The 16,477-nt window shown below is 39.7% G+C and overlaps 1 protein-coding gene across 2 annotated transcripts in view; it reads right to left on the minus strand.

Moving 5' to 3' along the window:
- Positions 1 to 16,477, minus strand: part of LOC126334760 (uncharacterized) — a 367,149-nt gene that overhangs the window by 97,333 nt on the left and 253,339 nt on the right. For both annotated transcript variants that reach the window (XM_049997335.1, XM_049997333.1), the window contains exon 11: positions 13,985 to 14,250. In XM_049997335.1, coding sequence (XP_049853292.1) covers positions 13,985 to 14,250 — 266 coding nt within the window. The remainder of the gene's footprint in view (positions 1 to 13,984; positions 14,251 to 16,477) is intronic.

The raw sequence follows: 16,477 nt of genomic DNA on the forward strand, positions 1-16,477 counted from the left end.
AGTTTGATCAATTTGAGGAACTTATGTTACACTATACCACTGTTGATGTGCATAATTATCATGATATCAGAAGTGGTTAATGTGATATGTGGTGCAGAGGGTGGAGAAAAATGGATTTTGTGCTGTAACTCAAAATTTTCGTTTGATAGGTTTATGGGAAATGGGAACACAGATAACTGTATATGCAACAAACTGTTCCCATAAATGTCTACACATACATATATTTCAGCACAAAGAAAGACACATGTGTACACTTTACAAGGTACAAAGGCTGACTAGAACATTAACATGGCGGCTCGTCAGAGCAGTTAGAGTTCAAAGATTATGCTTTACGTGGTCGATGTGACCTATCGACGCCACACAGCCCTCCCCCGCAGTACGGTATACGGCCTGAGAGGAGGTCGTGTGGGCATCAGCATCAGAGTGAGTAGTGCGAGGCGGCAGGTGCACGACTGGAAGCTCTATCTCAGTCAGGGCGATGTGCGAAGGCACGGTGTTGAGCTGCAGGACCACATGGTAATCAGGCAGCCAGTGGAGGAGACGATGCATCAGCCGGTCCAGGATGATGACGATGGAGAGGGTTGTATGGGCACACGACGGAAAGGGCTTCAGTGCCCGCTCAGTAACAGATCGAGATGGGTGTCAAGAAAATACTCAGAACAGTAAGTTAAAACAGAATGTAAAACACAGGTAAAAAGGTTGGAAAAATATGTGCCTACCAACATCAAAATGTGGGATGAAGCTAGAGGTGTGGGGAGGGGTGCGGCGTGCGAGCATGCCTGCCCCTAATGCAGATCGAGCCATCCAAGGAGATGAATGCACTAACTCTTAATGGATTGCACTCTTGGGGGAGGGACAGGCTATGCACTATTGTGACATCTACTTCCTCGTTAAGTGTTGAGTCTGCAGTGTCTGTAAGGACCACGAGCACACGGTCGTCCAAAGTGAAAATTGACACATTGTCGATGGGGTTAGTTGGTACATTGCAGCACAAGTTGAAAGTCGGGGAGCAAGTCTCTCCAGTAGATGAAACATAATCAAAACTTGCGCATGGAGTTGATGATGACATGCTTGGGTGCAGTGACGAACCCTCAGAAGGAGAAAACCCTACCATGGGGTGAGCTAATTCATTATCAGCCTCGTCAATGGAAGATTCGTCCAGATGATCCGATTGGGATGGTAGAGGGGCATTGGAGTCCACAAAAGCAGGCTTGAGCCTGTGTAGTGAAATGGTCTGTGGGCGATCTTTAACCATAATGTCGAAAGTCATCTAGCCCCTCCGGAGTACTTCAAAGGGGCTGAGATTTGGGTGTTGCAGGGGTTGTCTAATGGAATCGCCCTTGAGCATAGCGTGGGAGCGTTATTGAGTGTGGTTGACATGTAAGTGGCTGGTGGGGAATGACTGACAGGTGGGTATAGCCGTGCGTGTCTAAAGTGGGTGCGCACCCTACTATTAAAGTCTAGGGAGGAGAGGAAATCCTCGGGTGCTTGAGGCAGGATAAGTTCCCCAGGTAGAACTGGGTTCTCACCGAAAACGAATTCAGAGTTGGTTCCCTGTAAGTCAGGTTTAAAGGTCGAACAGAGACCGAGTAACACCCAAGGAAGTGCCTCAGACCAGAGGCAATCATGGCACCTGAGTGCCGTTTTAAGAGTGCACTGCCATCGTTCCGCTAAACCATTGCTTTGCGGGTGGTAGGCTGTTGTATGAATTTTTTTTAATACCAGAAAGGTTACATAGAATCGTGAAAAGTGCAGACTCAAACTGTCAACCCTGGTCGGTGGTGATGGTGGATGGGCAACCAAAGCTAGCGATCCATGATGAAACGTATCCCTTGGCCACGGTTTCTGCTGTGATGTTGGGTAAATGAACAGCTTCCATCCAATGAGACATGCAGTCGATTGTGGAGAGGATATATTTGTTGCCCTCTGATGGTGGCAGAGTGCCGATAAGGTTGATATGTACATGACGAAAACGTCCTTGCAGAATGTCAAACTTGCCAAGGGGGGGAGGTGCGGCGTCTGATTTTGCTGTGTTGCAGGAAATGCAGCTGTGTGCCCAGGTTTGACAGTTCTGCTTAACATTTTTCCAAACAAAATGCTTGGTGATGAGGCATGTGGTGGCACGGATGACAGGGCGGGTGAGGTTACGCAAGGAGTTGAAGGCTAGTCGGCGCAACGTCGGAGGGAGCAATGGTCGGAGAGTGCCGGTAGAAGAGTTGCACCACACTTCGTCCAAAACGCTGGGGAACTTGGCTTTGGTAAACACAAGTGATGCCTGAGGATCTCTGAGGCAAGCTTGAGATTCGTCATCAGAGTCCTGGAGAGTGGTGAGGTCAGATAAATCGATGATGCATGAGACAGTATTGATCCGCGAAAAGAAATAAGCGGGGATGTTTTCCGTGCCTTTGATACAGTATATGTCCATAGTAAATTGAGAGACCAGGTCGAAATGGCAGAAACGCCGAGGGGGTGGGTCCTCGGGAGGGTTTCAGACAGCGTCCGCCAGTGGTTTGTGATCAGTAAGGATGAAAAACGAACGGCCTTTGATGTCAGGGTGAAAGTGTTTGACGGCTTCATAGACCACCAGAAGTTCTCTATCAAAAGTGGAATATTTCTTCTGGGCTGCAGACAGTTTTTTATAAAAGAAATGAAGGGGTGAATTTGTGTCACCTTTGGGAAAGTATTCTACCAACTTAGCTGCAACCAATATGAGGCATTCTACATGGACATGACTATTAATAAGTTGTCTGTCTGCAAGAATGACCACTGAAAAATGGTGACCTTAGAGGCAGTTTGACTGCCCTGTTACGAAGTGTGGCACACAACACAGTGTGATTGACTTCAGCAACTGATTCACAGTCTGTGCTATCTGGACTCTTTCCACCAATACCAAGTTTTCTGAACTGTGAATGTGGGAACTCTCCCTACAGCATATCCTTCATTTCTGTAACCCCTCTGGCCTCAATCTTTGCTAGTGCCTAGCATCTCTTCCCTCCTCTTCCATGCCTTCAATGCTATCCCTTCCCCTCATGATCCCACACCTTTTCTTTTCCCTAAAAAACTACCACCTCCAAGGTCACTCAGTCAGGCCTCATAGCGTGGTCTACTTTTACATGTACCTGTCTGCTGCTCAAAGCCTCCTCTATATGATAAGCAGTGATATATCCTATTTCATATTGTTATACTATCCTGTATTATCCATTGTTTAAATTATTTACAACAGACAGTTTGGTAGCTCACTTGAAAGAAATACATTACATCTAATGGCAACAAACAGACTTGACCAACTGCAAGATACCCACAATCAGAGAGCATGAGGCATTTGTAATAACAATTGTTACCAAAGGCAGCTGTAAAAAACAGATATAACTAGACGCATAAAAAATCTACCCACCAAGTAGTGGCAGGAGAAAACACACATAAAAGTTATGGGAATGTGCAAGCTTCTGGAGCCAGTGGTTCCTTCTTCTGGTATGAAGTTAAAAGAGAAGGAAGATGGATGAAGGAAAAACCTGGTGACATTTAGGAATAGTGGAGAGTTATGGAAAAGTCGCAGAGAACCCTGGGTCAGAGGAGATTTAGGAGACAGAATGAGAAGGAAAGACTGATTGTTGGAGACTGCATAGGATGAGATCTGAAAACAAAATGAGAGCTTAAAAGTGGAAGATAAGGTAATAAACAAGATGGAAATTATTGACAATACATTGCTGACATTTCAGAAAATAAAAGATAAAAAAAAACTAAAAGGCAACGAAGAAAAGGAAATTACTGTTATCCTTTCCAAATCAAATGTTCGTTCTCATACACCCAGGCATTCGAGGCAAACATGTTTCTACAGATGCGGAATCTTTACAGTAATATTCCACCCTTCTCACATCAGCCTTCACAGGACATGATTACCCCACTGGCCCAGTTAAAGAGCAGATTTCTTGGGCCATCACATCCAATCTTGGTACTACTGAGCCCTCCAAAAAAACCTCTTATCATTCAGTAATATTCTGTTCTTGGATATATTTATCAGATACTTCAACACAAGGTTACAACTTCCTTAAATAGTGAAGAGGTCCATTCTGTTTGACATCCCCCCCCCCCCCCTTTCCCAACACCTAGCTGATTGGTCTTGTGTAAACCAAGAAATCAACAGCACAGATAGAATATTAAAAAAAATAATACTAGGCTCTCAAAATGCAAAATTCATTAATACACCTAATAGCAAAGAGCTATATACCTCATATGGGCTGCATTTGAATGCAAAAGGCAAGGAACTTATGGCAAAAAGGATTCTAGAGTTAGTGAACATGAAGAATAAGAATAACAAACAAGTGATTGAACTCAAGTGGAAGGACACAACTACAAATAATGAGCTAATGACTGTAGCTTTAGCAAATAAACCATGAGCACGTGCAGCTGAAAAGAAGAGATCCCACAAGCAGTGAATCCATATATCAACTAAAGACAAAAATATCCCAAAGAGCCCTTTGGAAATGGAAAAACAAATATGGACACTTCATAAACCTGCAGCAGGTATCAGTGGATTAAAGAAAGTGACCAGGCCTAATACTCCAAGCAACTGTGTGAGGACAAAGAGTCCCAAAATAAATACAGATAAAGACAAATATTAACTTTTTTACAAATCAGCATCTGTTAATTAGAAATAAGATTTTAGAATTAGAACATCTTTGTAATGATTTGCTTCTGGACATTATATGTATATCTAAACACTGGCTAACAATTGAGCAAGTAGACGTATTTGTCCCTCAGGGGTATGTTGTGGCTGATATCATGTGTAGAAAGCAAGCAGAGAAAGAATGGTGGTGCAGGTATTTTTGTAAGAGAATGAGTGAAATTTTCTAAAATTGATGTAACAACTTATAGCTCAGAACTACATGCAGAGTTCAGTTGTATTAAGCTGCTGGATGAAAACATAATAGTAGTTAGCCTATATACATCCCCAGATGGTGTTGTTAACCTATTTATTGAGAAATCTGAACTATTAATTTAAAAAATTTTAAAATTTAAGACGAGAATTGCTGTCTGTGGAGATTTCAACATTGAAATGGCTAACACAGACAAACAAGTCACAAAAATATTTTTGAATGTACTAAGATCATTAAACTTATACTGTACAAATAAGTATCCTGCTCGAATGTATGCATGCTTGGACAACATTATAGTTAATTTAGTTGAGGAAGATTTTAGAGTCACATCTGCAGGAGGACACTTCGCAGATCATGATCCTTTGCTCCTGACGCTTTATAAGAGGCAGCAAATTAAAACCACTGAACCTAACCCTGTACTGGTGAGAGAACAAAATGAAGAGTACATTACACTGTTCATTGATAAGTTAAGGAAGGAAAAGTGGGACTGGGTATACAAATGTCAACCAGGGAAATTGGGAACAGAAATAGCCTTTGATAACTTTTTTTGAAAAATTTATGGTATTCTTATTCTGCATTAACTTGCACACATTCCACCAGATTTACAAGCATGCCTGTATTCACAGGACTGAGCAGAGAGAGAGAATTTATAACTCATATACTAAATAAAAAAAAAAAAATTCTACACAACTAAGCTCCTACTCGCATAAAAAAAAGAGAAAAAAAACCTGGCATCTGAGAAGTACAGAGAAAGTGCTCCCTATTTCCTATAAATATAAGGCAGCATGGCAAATTATAAATCAAGGTCTCACTCCCAAACATACTCAAGTGCCTTTGATGGATCCTGAGGTACTAAATAACTTTTTTTATTAATTCAGTTAAGGAAGTAATAAATAGTATTAAAGAAACAAGTTCTTCCACAATGGACCTGCTGGCTACCCTTCCGCCCAATGAACATGTATTTCACTGGAATCCTATCATACCCTCTGACATTTTAAAAACTGTTTCCAAATTTTCAAATTCAAAAAGTATGGATTGCTACTGGTTGTCCAATTACATTATTTAAAAAACAATACACTTAATATGCTCGCCATTAGCTGGTATTTTCAATAAATGCTTAGAATCTGGAGTTTTTCCTAATACACTCAACATATCTAACATCATCCCAGTTTATAAAAAGGGGAATAAAAAACTGCCTGAAAGCTATCGAACAATTTCAATTGTGCCTATATTGTCAAAAATGTATGAGGCACTAATGCACAACCAGCTAAATATCTACTTTGAAGATCATGGCTTACTTTGTAACTTTCAGTTTGGATTTTTCAAGGGAAAAAACACAACTACTGCCATTTTAGAAATCATTGTTTGAACATTAAGTGCTATTGAAAACAAAAACAAAGTATCACTTGTATTATGTGACTAAAGCAAGGCATTTGATTGCGTTCCTGTTGACATCCTACAAAAGAAATTGGAATACTATGGGTTGCAAGAGAACACTTTAGCCATCATATCTCCTTACTTGAACAACAGGAAACAATTCATTTCAGTCAGGAATATGCATTCTTCCTTGCTCGAGATAGACACAGGTGTTCCCCAAGGACCTATCCTTGGACCCTTCTTTTTCATTGTTGCAATCAATGACCTGCCGTACAACATACCACATCCTGTCATATGTTATGCAGATGATACTACACTGTTTACCTCTCATCAGAACATTTCTGAACTCAGTCACATAACAAAAGAATCTCTTGACATAGCTTTGGACTGGTTTACTGCTAATAAACTTTTATGTAATCCCAATAAAACACAACAGCTCATACGAGGCATGACAAAGGATATAGAAACTAAATCAGTAAAGCATCTAGGTATTCACATTGACTCCAAACTTAATTGACGAGAACATGTCAATCATGTTTGGTCAGACCCCATGCTGCTTCTGCACCCATTTCTTTACCCTATGGCCCTTGCCCCTGTGTTCATCCCTGCTGTAACACATGCCCTATGCTTACTCCTATCTTATTACCCTATCTTCCACCTTTGTCTCTCAGGAAAAAATTGGAAATTTGCGGTAAGTTCTATGGCACCAAACTGGTGTGGTTAACGGTCCCTATGCTTACACACTACATAATATAACTTAAACTAACTTTCGCTAAGGACAACACACACACCCATGCCCAAGGGAGGACTCGAACCTCCAATGGAGGGAGCCGTGTGAAACGTAACAAGGCACTTTACACTGCACAGCTACCCCGCATGGCTGTCTCACAGGTTTTCAAATCTTGTTCTCTGCAGTTCTCAACAATCAGTCTTTCCTTCTCATCCATTTTGGTAAGTCTTCTCTGATCCAAGGTTAAGGGTGACTTTTCTGTTACCCTCCACTTTCCCAAAACCTTACAAGTCCTTTACCTTCATCCCTCTTCCTTCCCCTTCAATCCTTCTGCCAGAAGAAGGAGCTGCTGGCACAGTTCCATAACTTTTATATGTTTTTCTCCTCCTTCATGAGCAGATTTTTTATTCATCCAATTATATTTTCAAAAGCTGATTATTTTTGTTGATATATCAGCTCTTGAAACAAATATATAGATGTACATGCTCAATGAAGTAGATACAGAGTTGCTAGTGTCTTATCTCAAGGAGGAACTCAATTTAGCTCCGAACAAGAGCACATAGAAAACTTCAGCTGAAGTTTAGAAAAATAGTTACCAAGCACTATATACACTCAACAGCCAAAGAAACTGGTACACCTGCCTAATATCATGTAGGGCCCCTGCAAGCACACAGAAGTGCCGCAACACAATGTGGCAAGGACTCCACTAATGTCCAAAGTACAGAGTTGCTAGTGTCTTATCTCAAGGAGGAACTCAATTTAGCTCCGAGCAAGAGCACATAGAGAAACTTCAGCTCAAGTTTAGAAAAATAGTTACCAAGCACTATATACACTCAACAGCCAAAGAAACTGGTACACCTGCCTAATATCATGTAGGGCCCCTGCGAGCACACAGAACTGCCGCAACACAATGTGGCAAGGACTCCACTAATGTCCAAATGTTGGAGGGAACTGACACCATCAATCCTGCAGGGCTGTCCATAAATCCTTAAGAGTACGACGGGGTGGAGACCTCTTCTGAGCAGCACGTTGCAAGGCATCCTAGACATGCTCAATAATGTTCCTGGGGAAGTTTGGTGGGCAGCAAAACTGTTTAAACTCAAAACAGTGTTCCCGGAGCCACTCTGTAGCAATTCTGGACGTGTGGGCTGTTGAAATTGTTCTGCTGGAATTGCTGAAGTCCATTGGAACGTACAATGGACATGAATGGATGCAGGTGATTATATAGGATACTTATGTGCATGTCACCTGCCAGAGTTGTACCTAGATGTATCAGGGGTCTCATATCACTCTGACTGCACATGCTCCACACCATTACAGAGGCTCCACCAGCTTGAGCAGTCCCCTGCTGAAGTGCGGGGTCCACGGATTCATGAGGCTGTCTCCATGCCCATACACATCCATCCACTCAGTACAATTTGAAATGAGACTCTTCCGACCAACCAACATGTTTCCAGTCATTGACAGTCCAATGTCGGTGGTGATGGGCCCAGGTGAGGTGTAAAGCTTTGTGTTGTGCAGTTGCCATGGGTACACGAATGGGCCTTCGGATCCAAAAGCCCATACTGATGATGTTTCGTTGAGTGGTTTGCAACCAGACACTTCTTGATGGCCCAGCACTGAAAACTGCAGCAATTTACAGAAGGGCTGCACTCCTGTCATGTTGAACAATTCTCTTCAGTCATCGTTGGTCCAGTTCTTGCACGATCTTTTTCTGGTCTCAGTGATGTCAGAGAACTGACGTTTTACCGGATTCCTGATATTAACAGTACACTCGTGAAATGATCATAAGGCAAAATCACCACTTCATCCCTACCTCGGAGATGCTGTGTCCCGTCACTCGTGCGGTGACTATAATGCCACGTTCAAACTCACTTAAAGTTCGATAACCTGCCATTATAGTAGCAGCAGTAATCAATCGCCTCAGCGATTCAGATAGTCGTACCGTAGGTGCAACCACAACGGAGGGGTATCTGTTGAAAGGCCAGACAAACGCGTATTTCCTGAAGAGGGGCAGCAGCCTTTTCAGTAGTTGCAAGGCCAACAGTCTGGATGATTGACTGATCTGGCCTTGTAACAATAACCAAAACGGCCTTGCTGTCCTGGTACTGTGAACGGCTGAAAGCAAGGGGAAACTACGGCCGTAATTTTTCCCGAGGGCATGCAGCTTTAGTGTATGATTAAATGATGATGGCGTCTTCTTGCGTAAAAGATTCCGGAGGTAAAATAGTCCCCCATTCGGATCTCGGGGCGGGGACTACTCAAGAGGATGTCGTTATCAGGAGAAAGAAAACTGGCATTCTACGGATCAGAGCATGGATGTCAGATCACTTAATCGGACAGGTAGGTTAGAAAATTTAAAAAGGGAAATGGATAGGTTAAAGTTAGATATAGTGGGAATTAGTGAAGTTCGGTGGCAGGAGGAACAAGACTTCTGGTCAGGTGACTACAGGGTTATAAACACAAAATCAAATAGGGGTAATGCAGGAGTAGGTTTAATAATGAATAGGAAAATAGGAATGCGGGTAAGCTACTACAAACAGCATAGTGAACATATTTTTGTGGCCAAGGTAGATACGAAGCCCACACCTACTACAGTAGTACAAGTTTATATGCCAACTAGCTCTGCAGATGACGAAGAAATTGAAGAAATGTATGATGAAATAAAAGAAATTATTCAGATAGTGAAGGGAGATGAAAATTTAATAGTCATGGGTGACTGGAATTCGAGTGTAGGAAAAGGGAGAGAAGGAAACATAGTAGGTGACTATGGATTGGGGCTAAGAAATGAAAGAGGAAGCCGCCTGGTAGAATTTTGCACAGAGCACAACTTAATCATAGCTAACACTTGGTTTAAGAATCATGAAAGAAGGTTGTATACATGGAAGAACCTTGGAGATACTAAAAGGTATCAGATAGATTATATAATGGTAAGACAGAGATTTAGGAACCAGGTTTTAAATTGTTAGACATTTCCAGGGGCAGATGTGGACTCTGACCACAATCTATTAGTTATGACCTGTAGATTAAAACTGAAGGAACTGCAAAAAGGTGGGAATTTAAGGAGATGGGACCTGGATAAACTGAAAGAACCAGAGGATGTACAGAGTTTCAGGGAGAGCATAAAGGAACAATTGACAGGAATGGGGGAAAGAAATACAGTAGAAGAAGAATGGGTAGCTTTGAGGGATGAAGTAGTGAAGGCAGCACAGGATCAAGTAGGTAAAAAGACGAGGGCTAGTAGAAATCCTTGAGTAACAGAAGAGATACTAAATTTAATTGATGAATGGAGAAAATATAAAAATGCAGTAAATGAAGCAGGCAAAAAGGAATACAAGCGTCTCAACAATGAGATCGACAGGAAAAGCAAAATGGCTAATCAGGGATGGCTAGAGGACAAATATAAGGATGTAGAAGCTTATCTCAGTAGGGGTAAGATAGATACTGCCTACAAGAAAATAAAAGAGACCTTTGGAGATAAGAGAACCACTTGTATGAACATCAAGAGCTCAGATGGAAACCCAGTTCTAAGCAAAGAAGAGAAAGCAGAAAGGTGGAAGGAATATATAGAGCGTCTATACAAGGGCGATGTACTTGAGGACAATATTATAAAAATGGAGGAGGATGTAGACGAAGATGAAATGGGAGATACGATACTGCGTGAAGAGTTTGACAGAGCACTGAAAGACCTGAGTCGAAACAAGGCCCCCGGAGTAGACAACATTCCATTGGAACTACTGACGCCCTTGGGAGAGCCAGTCCTAACAAAACTCTACCATCTGGTGAGCAAGATGTATGAGACAAGCAAAATACCCTCAGACTTCAAGAAGAATATAATAATTCCAATCCCAAAGAAAGCAGGTGTTGACAGATGTGACAATTACTGAACAATCAGTTTAATAAGCCACAGCTGCAAAATACTAATGCGCATTCTTTACAGACGAATGGAAAAACTAGTAGAAGCCGACCTCGGGGAAAATCAGTTTGGATTCCGTAGAAATACTGGAACATGTGAGGCAATACTGACCTTATGATTTATCTTAGAAGAAAGATTACGGAAAGGCAAACCAACGTTTCTAGCATTTGTAGACTTAGAGAAAGCTTTTGACAATGTTGTGTACATTCATTCATTCATATGTATTCTGTGGACCCCATCAAGAAGGAGAACAGTCAAGTGTGTGTCAAGATATACACTACCAGAAGACAATAAAATCATAAATACTTAATCCATACACTACATTAGTGGCAAAGTCTCACTGTACTGCTTAATATTATTCACGTAAATGCAGCTAAGTTTAACCATGTAAATTAGACACAAAACTTCTGTTTCCCCAATTCCATTAAACAGTTGCTGTTTTAGCTTAATATTTCCTTAATTCCAACAGTGTTTTTCAAAGAATGTAGTTACCTACTGCTAAATAAATGGACTCAGTCAATTCGTGCAAACACCTGTATGTAAGATCCCTGAGGGTATGAGATGGAATGATTACACAGGTTTAATTTCAGTTAAAGCTGGTGGCAGACTTTGGTATGGCAGTGGAAAAATTCAGGCAATCTAGAAAGGTGATTGCTTACAATATACTCACATGACCTATCCCAAAATATTGCTCAAGTGCCATATAAGATTACTTTCTTGATTGTGGATAATTTTCCTTAGCAGCACTATAAGTTCAAAGGAACAAAAAACAAACAAACAGGTTTTAATTTCACTTGTTTTCAGATTTTTTTAATTATTAATCAAACTGGACAAAGACCAGTTCTTTATGCAGTTATCCAGACTACTGTCACTTCATAGTTGTCATTTTGTTCAACACAGCAAGTAACCCCACTTCTCAATGTCAGAAAATAACACAATAACTTAATAGTCTCAGATAAGTTCACAACAAACATGTCTCAATATTTTGTTTTCACATACAACTCAATTGCATATCCTTGGAATTCACAAATGACAATGTCAGCCTAACTCCAGATAAGTTCACAACAAACATGTCTCTTTGTTATCAGTTCAGAATCCCTCCCAGTAAACAAAATAGATGAGCTCCACACATACAAATAATTCACCAGCTCCACACACATCTAATTATATACAAATAATTCACCACTTTTGATGTATAATAGTGAGTACAAACAAAGATGTGAGCAGTAGGTTACACAGTCAAGAATTTTCATAGAGATGTAACAAAATTATTGCAACTCTTGGACTTTTATCACATAAACATTAATTGTGTGATTGCTTAAAAACAAAGATGTGGATTGTGTGGTTATCAGACAGGGATTCACACAAAAAATTACCCAATTAAATAATAAATTGCGACATGATATTATCACAATGATTGCTAAGCCCGGACTGAGGATTTTTGGGTCGAGTGAAGAATATATAGACTGGTGTCATGATATTTTGTTATTTTGATAGTGAAGTATGTATAGCATGGAGTCATAATGTTCTGTGATTTTGAGAATTATATTATCCGTACTATTATATAAAGTCAAGTCATCGCTTAAAGTTGTTACCAAAAAACACGGAAAGTTTTTGTCTGATTTACTTCAACCTTTTACGTGATACTTTAATAAATGTTCTTTAATATATAAAAATTGTATACACAACTATGTGCTTTTTTGTTTTCTTCTACGGAATCTGAATTGTCCACTGTAGATTAAAACTATGGGAAATACTGCCGTTGAAGCTATTATCTTCGCAGATGCAGCAGCCAGGGAGGTCTGTCATATCCTGTATATGATTAACCCATTCATTTTAAATGACTTCAATTCCCAATCAAGTATTCGATTGCAATAACAATAACCAAAGCTCAAGGTCAGAAAGAGGGGAGAAGATTAAATAGGCAGGGGGGTAGGGTGGATACAAAGAAAGGGAAGGAGTAGATGGATAGAGAGAGGGGCAGGAAGAGGTGGAGAGAGATATAGGGGAGGGGGAGATGAACAAAGAGAGGGTGCAGGAAGTGACAGACAGAGATCTGGGGGAGGGAGGTGGGTGTTAGGAGGAGATGATGATATGTATCCAATTACGATACATATTTAGCAATTGCGAAGCATTGCTCGGTCAGAATTAGAAATAGAGTGGATCTATTAAATCCAACAATAATCTAGTTTAACAAAATGACACTTATTTAGGAAAATATCAGAGTTCAGGGTATTATCTGATTAATACACGGTATTCCTCTGTGGTGGATTCACTATTTTCATGTAAGATGGCCATCTTTTAAATTTAGATAATTTATTCAAATTCTTAATTAATGGCTTAACTATATAACCAAATGCATTATCAGGATTAGAAAAATTAGGGCAACAAAAGTATAAAGTCAAATCCTGGAATCAAAGAAGCACAAGGGCTCAAAATGACAAAAATAACTTTGGGTGTGACCAGTCTATAATTACAAGTGTCTTCTTAGTTAATATGTTACTGGGAAAAGAAAATTAGTTACAGGAAAGAATGAAAGCAGCAGGACTTATTAATGAGTGGTGTCAATTCTCTCAAAACCACTGATTAGCTCACACTGATTTTACTACAGAATGGTGTTGCAACTACTTTGAATGCTAATTTTGTTTTAATTAACAAGGTTTTACATACAAATTAAGTATACCACTTGAATCGATAGACTGAAAACTATAGCATGGATTATAAAATTATTTGAAATACCATACGAACACTATTTTGGCAGTTATAAGTACACACTGCATGTACACTATGTATATAAAAAGATTCAGGCGAAAGACAGGGAAAAAATATTTCTCTTAGATATATTCCAAAATTAAAGAGAGATGTAAACAAAGTATGTAAGCTTAGGCACTATACAAAAAACTGAATCCGCACCTTCTACAACTGCAAAAGGCGCATACCTGTTTATGTTTGGAAAACTCTCTCATGGTTTATATATGATTATGTATAATACTTGTTCTCAGGCTTTCATGTTATGCAGTTTTCATTCTGCTTTCCTGCTGTGACTGGAAATTGAGCAGTTAATTTAAGAAACCACTAACTCACCTGTAGATTTTTTTAAGGACACTAAGACTCTCTTCTGGAATGTTGTGAGTGTGTCTGCTGTGGTCAGATGACATAGGACACAGCTTAAGCCATTGCACGTATGGTGGAAGCCCATGATCACGACCTCTATGAATCAAAAGGGATGCTACATTCCAGTTTGATGTAGAGGTAGATGGTGTATGTGCCAGTGGAATGGATGCTGGTGTATTCAGTAACTTCTGTATCACAGGTTCTGAACTATCTTTTGATACATTTTTGTTGTCCATCTGTGAAATATAAGATGTAATAGATTAAAAGAGTTAATGCTATGGTAAATGATACTTCTGTTAATTAACTAGTGAAAGTATTTCACAAAAGTAATTTATATAAAAAATACAAAAGCAAAATATGGACAATAATGAGCCTGACATCATTTTTCAGTGGCAATATCATCGCATTCAGTCATCCCCACATCTATAAATTATCCAAAAATTTAACTGCTGTAAGTGGTAATCCAGGTACCATGCAGAATATTTATCATAATAAAATTACTGTTTCATATTTTTAAGATGTTGTGCAGCCAGGCTTCAATGTCCAGAGACATTGGACATGTGTGTGTGTGTGTGTGTGTTTTCATATTTTTAAGTTGTTGGGCAACCAGGCCTCAATTCCCAGAGACACTGGACGTGTGTGGTGTGTGTGTGTGTGTGTGTGTGTGTGTGTGTGTGTGTGTGTGTGTGTTTTATGCTTGTGTGAGTGTGAGTCTGTTTTCTACTTTGTCTGAGAGCTTCGATGTTTTAGCAGACCTTTTCATTGTCTCTCTGCATCGTAATGTCTCCTTTATGTGGTGAGAAGCACTCTATCTTTTCCCTATTGTTTTTAATTGAGTAATATATAATTCACAGTGGATAGTCAGAGATATAAATTGTCCAAATGGCAATAAAAACATATGGCAGCCTTCCTGGTGGGGGAAAAAAAAAAAAAAAAAAAAAAAAAAAAAAAAAAAAAAAAAAAAAAAAAAAAAAAACACGCCACAGTATGCACAAAAATATAATGATTACACCTTCACTGATTGTATGTGTGCCGTATTCACTAATGACTCACAATTTAAGTTTAATCAATTGAGCAAACATTGATACATTACATAAAACATAATGGGATGGTCGTTATTATTGGTGCTGCTTACAAATGAGTTTGACTCATGTCATACTTGCAACACACATTTATTGCATACAGCTGTGCTAATATGGTTATTCTGCAGCCTTGTTTACGTTTTTCCAGAAAGCTGAACCAGATATTGGTGGTGGGTGAGGTGGCGAAGTGGTTAGCACACTCGACTCACATTCAGGAGGATAATGATTCCAGCCATTGCGATTTAGATTTTCATGATTTTTCTAAACCACTCCATACAAATGGTGGGATGGTTCTGTTGAAAGAGCATGGACAATTTCCTTCTCCATGTTTGTGCTCCATCTATAATGACCTCAATGTCAACAGAACATTAAAATCTAATCTACCTTTATATCTCAGTTCATGATTATTTTCCATATAGTGGTTCCACGAGACAACTACACAGAGCACATGAAGAAGACAGCTAGGTCAGATACCAAAGTTATACATGCAAAATGAAATCACTACATCAACACCAATAAATAATGCCATAAACCTCAGGAATACCATCTTATTTAATGACTACAAACCCATGTGTATACTGTCAGAGCTGTTTCTCCACATTACAATTGGAAACAGTACAACTGCATCAATTCAGAGAATGATTCAGTTATGAACTTTTCTCTGGGAACAGTTTTTTTCTTCTACAACATGATATAACACTTACTGTGTGATAACAGCTTAACTGCACAAACCAGTGTGTGACTAACCAGAATAATAAAGATACTCCTCAGTCCTCACAACATCTGACAAATATCCATCAAAGAGACTCTGAAGAAGCAAAGAACTGAAATTAGCTTAAAAACTGTTCAAATCTCCCTGAAAAATGCTCCAGTTTAAGTGCTGTACTACAACCAATAATAATAATAAATGGCCAAATAACTTTAAAAAATTCAGTATAACTGTAAAGTATGATTGTGAACAATACTGAAGAACCAAAAATAGTGTTTTGGAATGTTTCTCAATCATCTAGAAAATGTAATACTTTGGCAAATTGACTTCTTGCCATGTTCAGTCAGTCCAGATGACTGCTGGATACTGCCTTTCTGTCCCCTCTCCCTAGCTGCAGCCTCCGGCCATCTGGTTCGGAATGAACCTGGTATGGTGGTGGAGGAAGTGTGGCATAGTGGTTCAAACCAATGTCCTCAGTCCTACTGTGGCTGCAGCTGGATGCATGCCTCTGTCAGCATGATGACAATGTGTCTGTGTCTTCTTCAATTGACATGACATGAGCATATTTCTACATAAACTGCCCTTGTGCTTTGACCATTCTCAATGCATGGTCTCAGTCCTTGTTTAATTGAAAGCTTCTGTCTTTATTTATTAGTTCATCAAGCAGTTGAG

The sequence above is a fragment of the Schistocerca gregaria genome, chromosome 2 (genome assembly GCF_023897955.1).
Source record: "Schistocerca gregaria isolate iqSchGreg1 chromosome 2, iqSchGreg1.2, whole genome shotgun sequence".
Classification (NCBI taxonomy): domain Eukaryota; kingdom Metazoa; phylum Arthropoda; class Insecta; order Orthoptera; family Acrididae; genus Schistocerca; species Schistocerca gregaria.